This window comes from Anopheles bellator, chromosome 2 (genome assembly GCF_943735745.2).
Source record: "Anopheles bellator chromosome 2, idAnoBellAS_SP24_06.2, whole genome shotgun sequence".
Classification (NCBI taxonomy): Eukaryota; Metazoa; Arthropoda; class Insecta; order Diptera; family Culicidae; genus Anopheles; species Anopheles bellator.
In genome coordinates this window covers 64,146,202-64,154,842 of record NC_071286.1, presented here as the reverse complement: position 1 = coordinate 64,154,842, position 8,641 = coordinate 64,146,202, and the positions used below count along the sequence as shown (strand labels likewise).

Below are 8,641 nucleotides of genomic sequence, written 5' to 3'. Positions count from 1 at the left end.
GGTGAGGTGTGTCATGCACGGGACGACTTGTGTCATCTTATCATGTGGCCGATAGCGCGGCCCGATAGCTGTTGAGATTGTGGCGCAGGGCGCAACAACGCAACACAGTGACTGTGTTGGGATTGACGGATTGACAGCGCTGACGTCACGGGCGGAATGCAGTCGAAGCGATCGTATCGGTTCGACTCTCACTACTACGGCCGGTGCTACTACATGAATCCTCGTTTCGCAGAACGGAAGTGGTGTCGGTGGCTTCTCGATGAGTTCAAACAAGTGGAACCAGACCAAGCTGAAAGAAAAAAAACATTCGCCAACAACAACCGGCGTAAGGGAGGCGGCAACGCAAAAACGGCGGCTTTAATTTTCCTAAAACCAAACGATTGTTTACAAGCGCGCCGCGCCGCCTTTTGTGGCCCCGGCGTAGCCCCTCCCGAAGGTGCTATTGATAAGAAGCCGGTGGTGGTGCTCTTCCGATTCCGATTCCGATAAGACCGTGTGTTGTGGCGGGAGCCTCTAGAGCTGACGCTGGAAGCCGACAAATTGTAGCAGCCCATGTCGACCGATGCGCGCTGTAAGATGATATAGAAGACATCAAACGAACAGCGGAACGGAACCAGTGTGTCAACAACACCTGTAAACTACTGGCACAGTGGTGCACTTTGCGCCGGCGGCCTCCAAGTCGGGCCACAGATTGGCGGAACGAGTGGAGCGTAACGGGAAGCATAAAATGCAACCCTGGGGATCATTGTACCGTTGAAGGAATGGACACCTCGAAGAAGTCGTCCGATCGGACTTCAATTGGAACTTTGCAATGTGGCCGCCGAAGCATATAGTGTTAGTCATCATTCTACTGCAATATTCTCCGTTCAAATCATCAAATCTTATCATTGGGATCGCTTCTTCAAGTAACGAAACCCCCTCTGGGCTGAACTCAAATTAGCTGGACACGCTGGTCTATTTGTGGCAGTCCAGTCCAGGGGGTGGGTTAAACGTCCGTCGAAGGCCACACACTATCGATCACGCGGAAGACAGTGAGAAAAATGGATTGGAATAGTGAGAAACAATAATAAAGCGAAGCGCCACCGACCGACAGCGAGAGTAAGGAAGACGGAACGAGCTGAAGGTTGCTGAGAAGGAACACTGATAAAGATATCTTAGGGGGTCTTCTCGGCCGCAGTGTGCGTGACACGCAAACCAACGCATAGGAACGTCCCCGGGGGGGTTTGGTTGCGGGGCCTGAAAACACTTGTCGCGGCGAGGCAAGATTCCCAACCCTGGGCCGGTATCTTGCAGACGGAGGAGGACGCTATCAGCAGGGAGCGTAGGGAATCGGTTTCTAATCATTACCTGGCGGGTTTCTTCTCACTCGGCGGCCACGGCGGTCAGTACGAGTTGGCCGTTGGCAAGGCACGGTTCGGTGTCTTGGGATTCACGTAAGGCGTTACGGGATTCGTGGTAAGGTGAGATCACTGATATATCGATACACGAAACGTGAACAGTGCCGGTCGACCCGCCGAAGAATGTCTTCGATTGTCGTCCCCTAGCAGGTGATCCGCCGGAAAGGTGTGGTGTTTACGAAACAATCAAACTGATTGAGAGATGATCAACGGTGTGCGGTGAAGGTGACAGTGTTTTCGAGCCCCCGATGACGTTCAAGTGCAAGAAAAAGGTGTCTCAGCGGTGTTAGACGTTGTGAGCTGGTTTGTGAGCGGTGATGGGAACTGACGGACGAGAGGATACCGGAGTGATGTGCCACAGCAGCAGCAGCAACAGTCCGTTTGAACGTGTTTAACTAATTTGCTACATTTTCCGAAGCCGAGGGCGCACGCAAAGCATAACCAGTCTCCGTCGTTCGCTCGAACCCGGAACCCAGAAGCTCCGGAAAGGGGGGCGTCAAGTGCCACACGATGGCGTGCTTTGCAAAGTTCTTTGGCCGAAAGCATGGGTCGTTCAATTTGCCCGGTGCAGGCACCGGCGATGGCGAGGTGGTGGTGAGTAGCTCCGCTTATCTCCACCAAAGTGGGGCGCTGTTCTTTCTAGGGATTCCTCACCGGACGTACGGTGTCCACTTCGGGTGTCGCTTGAGCTGGAGCTGGCGGCGTAGGTGAAAGTGTAACGATCCGATACCCATTATCGCTGGGCCGGTAAGCTGGTGGTGGCGGCGGCGGCGGCGGCGGCGGCGGCGGCTGTAAGCTGCAATCGGCACTTTACCAACCTGTCGATAAGCGGTACCCTCTGGTTGCTCTCCACAAGATTAAGATAAAGTCTTCAAGCAGGGAATGTGGCAACATTCCTGGGAGCGTGGCTCGTGGCTTCGGCAAGAGGGGAAAGCCGAGGTACCGTACCGAGGTTGCCGGTGCGCATTTCAGAGCACTTTTACCCGCCGGAGTGCCGGCACTGTGGTAGAAAATTCCAAATACGCAAAAGGATTGATCTTCTTTTGATGCCCCGGTGGTCAGCCGGGAGGGTCGTTTGATCTGCATCGCTCGAGTTTTGAACATTCTCGGACGCTAGTGTAAGTCTGGTTGGTTGGTGGTGGTGCTGCTGGACGACAACGCATCTCACAGGCCACAAGATGAATCCAGTCCACATATTTTCCACGAACGTAATTTGAGGTCCGTTTTGCTGATGGACAGCGGAGCGGCACTAGTAAAACTAATCGGTCATCTGGAAGCCACACCAGAGTCCTCTAAATCAGACCTTAATCAGGCATTGTTAATTCATGGAATATGCTTAATTGGAAATTGTAAGTCAATTTACCAGGACGGTACACACCTGAGTCCCGAGATGGCGACGAAAAAAAGCAGCAGCATTGTCGGTCCGGTCATCGATTGCCGTTATCGGAAGTCGTATGGCGATCGAAAAGTAGACAACCATTTCAATCAATGGCCAACCTATTACTGAGAAACGGCGGTGTCCAGGTTGATCGAGGCACTCTGCTTGTCACGGCCCAACTGGGTCGTGATTGCGCAAATCTATTTTTGGGTCACCAGAAGTCCCCGGCGGCGAACGTCGATAGTGATTCCCGTGCCGGCCGAATGCGAGGTCGACATTCTTTTGGCGTTAAATGAATTGGGCGCGTCTTATCATCTACACAGCCGGAGAAGAGCACACAATGAGCCGACCGTTTTTTGACCACCGTTTTTTGGTTCCGGTCACCGTCAGTGCTGGGTACTGGGTTCAAGGCGCGCGCGGAAATGTTTGACGAGTGATTGAAATTACACCGTTTATGGCACGTGCTATAAAACGTCAGTGACGGATGGGAGGAAGGCAACCGTCAACAAGCCCCTCTTTTATGGCACCGAACTGTTCCATTTGTTTACTAAACACTTCAACCAATCCAATCCGTGTTCCGTATTATCTGGCCGTCCGGCTCAAGCTCAAGGGCGTCTTTAAGAAGGTGTGAATCCCGACAGCATAACGCATGGAGTGCATCAACGGCGGGCAAGGCTTTTTGTGTCCCTTTTTATTGCGCGCTATGATGGTGAAACACGGATCCGGTGGTGCATTAATCCGATTCAATCCGTTTGCAGGCGACACGTGTAACGCGACGGCTCGACGATGAGGACCGGATCAATCAGGTGCCGCCGGCAGTGCTGCCGCCACCGTCGATTCTGGCCAATGGGTACGCCGGAAAGAAAGGCGGTACTTCACCAAAGGCCGCCACGAAGGCCGCCGCGGTGTCAGTTCCGATGGAGTCGAAGTCGAACGAACGTGAGTCGGGGCTGGGATCGTTGGACGAACGGTTAAACGTGACCTCCATCAGCACGAGCGGCACTAACCGTGGCTCCGATCGTTTCCGGGAGTGTCCGTGGAGTGTCCGGGCGGCCCCGATCGGCTTAGTAACGGCGCCCGGGCCAACGATCGAGCGAAAGGCGTCCGGAAAGCGGCCCGACGAGCAGCTGAAGATCAGTTTGAGCTCGCGCGAACCGTCGACAATGGAGAGCCCCGGTGGCCATGGGATGCTGGTGAAGGATCTGCTGCAGAACAAAATTCTGCACATGTTGGCCCTCCAGTCGAAGGGCGTCCGGGAGATGAGCAAGAGCGAGCGGGCAACACTGGCCCAGCTCGAGCGGGAAATACCCGAGCTACAGAAACAGGTGCAGGCCGAGGCATCGAGGGACAATCGGCCTACGAATCTCCCGGTGGGTGGCCTGGCACCGCTCACGACAAAAGTGTCCCCGGTTGGCCAATCGGAGGAGCAGCTGCTCGAGCGAGATCTGTCCGTCTACGATGTGATTGCGATGCGGAAACCGGCGGACGATGCCGTACCGGAGGCTCCCAGTTCGGAGGACGAACGGTCGGCGCCACCGGATCTGCCACCCCGGGCTAGCCGGGTGGCCCTGGCGGAGGACGCCGATGATACGTCGGCGGACGAAGAACCGACGCCACCGAAACTGCCGCCACCGAGAAGCCAGCTGGAGCAGAGCCTACTGGATGAGGTGATGAGCCGAACGCTGGTCCGGCAGGCGCTGAGTCACCGGGAAGACGATGAGGTAGGATTTCGGGTGTAAGAACAAGAGCCGGTCCATCTAACGATATCGATCGTTCCCGTTCTCTTTACAGCCCCTACCGCAGCCAACCTCACCGCCACCGTTGAGAGATCCTCCGGCTACACCGTCGGTCACACGGACACTGCCGGAGCTGGCGCGCGAACGGTCACAGATCGAGGAGCTTGACAACACGATCGTGGGCACGCTGAAAAAGGTCCGCAAACAGGGTGTCGTGTCGGACAAGACGGACCTCAAGGAATCGAAAGACATCGTCATCCCGACGCACCCGAAGGCGGCCGACACGGAGCTACTGATCAAGGCGGCGATCGTGGCGAACGACTTCCTGAACAACATGATGGACGAGGAGCGATTAGGAGCGGTCACGGCGGCCATGAGCTCGATGTCCTTCCCGCCGAACAGCTACATCATCAAGGAGGGCGACATCGGGGCACATTTCTACGTGTCGGAGGACGGCACCTACGAGGTGGTGGTCGACAACAAGGTGATCAAATCGTTCGGCCGGGGCGTCGTGTTCGGCGAGCTGGCAATCCTCTACAAGGCGAAGCGGTTCGCGTCGATCCGCGTCACGACCGGCGCGAAGGTGTGGCTCCTGGAGCGCAAGGTGTTCCAGAAGATCATGATGAAGAGCGGCCGGAAGGAGCGCGAAGAGAATGTCCGGTTCCTCAGCACGGTCTCGGTGCTGAAGGATCTGGAGAACGAGAAGCTGCACAAAATATCGGACCTCCTGAAGCGGGTAAGCTCTATAGCGTGCCAAGCGTTGCTCCTGCTCGACCAGACCGGACACTAACGCACTTCCGCACGGTTATTGCGCAGGAATTCTACGCCACCGGGTCCACCATCATCCAGCAGGGAGATCCGGGCGACAAGTTCTACATTATCCGGGGCGGTAGTGTGAATGTGATTAAAACGGACAAGAAGGGCAACGACCGGCTGGTGGGGACGTTGCAGCGTGGTGCGTACTTCGGGGAGCAGGCTCTCCTGCACGAGGATCGCCGATTGGCCAGCATCATCGCGAATCCACCCGGCACCGAGTGTCTGACGTTGAACCGGATGTACGTAATCCGTACGAACGGTTTTTGATTTTCTCCCTCACTCCGGCTCTATGAAACGACCGGCGGATGACGGGGGCGAACCTGGGCGCATATGTTTTGCTGATGTTTTTTTTTATGTTTGACGCTTTGCAGTGCCTTCAACGAATTTCTCGGCGGCCTGGAGACACTGCGCGAGGTGAAGCTCTCCGACACGATAGTGCCCCGCAGCTCGACGATGACAAATATTGTCTCAGGTGATTGCTCTGGTACCGGCGCGCCGCACCGCACACACGGGCCGGCGGTAAACATGATTCGTTGCACTTCGTTTAACACATGTCTCCTCGTTCTCTCTCTGTTCTTTTTCTGCCCCGTGGCTTACATCGCGCGGTCCAGAGTACGATCATATCCAGTTGCACGATCTGACCTACATCGGGACGCTCGGCATCGGCGGGTTCGGGCGGGTCGAGCTGGTGCAGTACCAAAGCCGGCAAACGTTCGCGCTGAAGTACCTGAAAAAGATCGAAATGGTCCGCCAGCAGCAGCAGGAGCACGCCTACAGCGAGAAGGACATCATGCTGAGCTGCAACAGCCCGTTCATCGTCCGGTAGGTGCTTCGGTATTTCTTTTGCATGACGAACGGGTTGATTGTTGCTTTTAGCGGGGCTGGTGTTACCGGGCGAGGAGGTTTGCTTTCGATATGCCCCGTCAACGTTCCGTTTAGACCCGACCCCGCGGTCCCTGTTCGCGGGAATCGTTTTAAATCAGCGAAATCTGTCGCGGCAACGGTCGCTTTGATCAAGCAGCACCGTAGGGACGGATTCGGTTACCGTTGCTTGGGCGTTGAAACAGTTGCAAAAAGAAACGTCACTGAACTCCGGGGATGACCGGGTCTCACGTTGATTGAAATCGATACTGCGGGAGCCGATAGGGGATCGGTTGACTTCCTTTTATTTTCGAAGAGAGGGCCGTCCCCCATTCCGCCGGTTCAGGTGTTGGGCGAATTTTCTATACGTTTGATGTGGAGATTTGATTTATGTTTCGATTGGGTTCGCTCGTTTAGCGACAATCGACTGGCGGGTTGTGAATAAAACCGATCCTTTTTCTTCTGTTAGCTTCGTAAGATATAGATATAGTGCGACCAGAATTTAAGGCTAAGGTTCGTTTCGGCAACAGGAAGTTTCCATTCCTGTCCTTTCTTCTTTCGTTATATTTGTATATATCGAAAATGATTGTGTCCGTTTTCATAGAGAACCATTGAACCGAACGTAGACACGTCAAGCGACTATCAATGACCTTGCCGTAAAGCACTACATTTAGTATTATTTATTAGTGTTTAATTCTTCGAATTGAATAGAATTGAAGAACTATCACCTTGTTAAAAAAGTTCCCGGAATTTATGAACGATATCTGTTTATTGTTCAAAATCGATATTGCCGCCTTCAAAGTACTTCCCATGGACTACAACTCACTTATTCCAACGCCTGATCCATTCCCAAATTCTTCTTAAACTCGATGTTTTGGTAACTCCTTTAGGGCTTGGATTTCTCCATTATCTTCTCTCGGCTGCTGAAACGCATGCCTCTCAGCGGTTCTTTGATCCGATTCAATAAGAACAATACTTAATTCGACGTAACTTTCACAAATTATTGAGGAAACGAGGTCAATTTAAAAGTTGAGCTAGATTGTTGACAATCGACAGTTGACAACCGATTGCGACAACCGCCACACGGCGGTCATTCAGGAAACTTTTTGATCAACGAACCGTTGCGTAATTAATGTATTTGAAAACTAATATTCTGCTGTGTTTTAACGGGGTCGACCGCTTGCAGGTTGTACAAAACGTATCGAGACAAGAAGTACCTTTACTTCCTGATGGAGGCCTGCCTCGGCGGAGACGTGTGGACGGTGCTGCAAAAGAGTAAGTTCTTCGACGAGCGCACGGCGCGCTTCATCACCGGGTGCGTCGTCGAAGCGTTTGAATATCTGCATAGCCGGAACATGATCTACCGTGACCTGAAGCCGGAAAACCTGATGCTGGACGACAGGGGCTACATCAAGCTGGTGGGTTTCGCGAGCGGGGCATGTGGTGGTCTGTGGGCGGTCCTAACAAATGGCGCACCGAATTCGTTGCGTTGCAGGTTGACTTTGGGTTTGCGAAGCGCATCGGGCCGAACCAGAAGACGTGGACGTTCGCGGGCACGCCGGAGTACGTGTCGCCGGAAATCATTCTCAACAAGGGCCACGACCGGGCGGTCGACTACTGGGCGCTCGGTGTGCTGATCCACGAGCTGCTGGTCGGGAAGCCACCGTTCCGGGGGAAGAACCATATGAAAACGTACAACGCCATCCTGCGGGGCATCGACATCATCGAGCTGCCGTCGCGCGTGCCGAAGAAGGCACAGGTGCTGATCAAGCGCCTCTGCCGACAGACGGCGGCCGAGCGGCTCGGTTACGGCAAGAACGGCATCACCGACATCAAGACCCACCCGTAAGACCCACGCCGGGACTCCGTATGGGTGGTGTTGATTTTAATCCTGCGCCACTTTTTCCTCCCTCCTTCGCAGCTGGTTCGGGAGCTTCGAGTGGCAGCGGCTGAAGGAGCGCACGATGCCGGCCCCACTCATACGGCCCATCGTGTCCGACATTGATCTGTCCAACTTCGACGAGTACCCGAAGGATAAGGATGAGCCACCGGACGAGATCTCGGGATGGGATATTAATTTTTAATTTCGGGATATTAATTTCCATCAGCGGCGCCTCGTACGACGGGGAAAACCAACAACAACAACAGCGCGAACTAACCGATAGCGTTACACATGGGTGGCCATCGCGGCAGCGGCCAACGGTGAGAGTGGAATTAATTTCCACCGTAAGTGAACTGTAATAAAGTATAATGAGTTGGTTTTTATCCACGTGAGGCCCCGTTTCGTTGCGCTTAAACGCTGAGTTGGGAGCGAATTTTAATTCCCACGCTGTCGACACCGCCTGTGGCCAGCAGGAATGGGCTCCTCGTCGTTCCGTGACCGGCACGATAAAAACGCGATACTGTACGATTCTTAATTATTTACCGTTTCGGGTTAAAGCGGTGTGCGGTGG

At 54.2% G+C, this 8,641-nt stretch overlaps 1 protein-coding gene across 1 annotated transcript; it reads left to right on the top strand.

Annotated features, from left to right (window-relative positions):
- Positions 1–1,480: 1,480 nt before the first annotated feature.
- On the top strand, positions 1,481–8,387 carry LOC131208281 (cGMP-dependent protein kinase 1). Its single transcript, XM_058200956.1, has 9 exons — positions 1,481–1,991; positions 3,534–4,496; positions 4,567–5,247; positions 5,328–5,566; positions 5,699–5,799; positions 5,939–6,149; positions 7,375–7,606; positions 7,684–8,033; positions 8,110–8,387. The coding sequence occupies exons 1-9, from the start codon at positions 1,908–1,910 to the stop codon at positions 8,270–8,272; spliced, it is 3,024 nt and encodes a 1,007-aa protein (XP_058056939.1). The 5' UTR covers positions 1,481–1,907; the 3' UTR covers positions 8,273–8,387.
- The last annotated feature ends 254 nt before the right edge of the window (positions 8,388–8,641 follow it).

What these genes read in the sequence shown, in the direction of transcription:
- LOC131208281 (XM_058200956.1), top strand. Translation starts at nt 1,908, where the DNA reads ATGGCGTGCTTTGCAAAGTTCTTTGGCCGAAAGCATGGGTCGTTCAAT. An exon ending in TGTCTGACGTTGAACCGGAT is followed by an intron (nt 5,567 to 5,698) that starts GTACGTAATCCG and finishes GACGCTTTGCAG; the next exon opens with TGCCTTCAACGAATTTCTCG. An exon ending in ACAGGGGCTACATCAAGCTG is followed by an intron (nt 7,607 to 7,683) that starts GTGGGTTTCGCG and finishes GTTGCGTTGCAG; the next exon opens with GTTGACTTTGGGTTTGCGAA.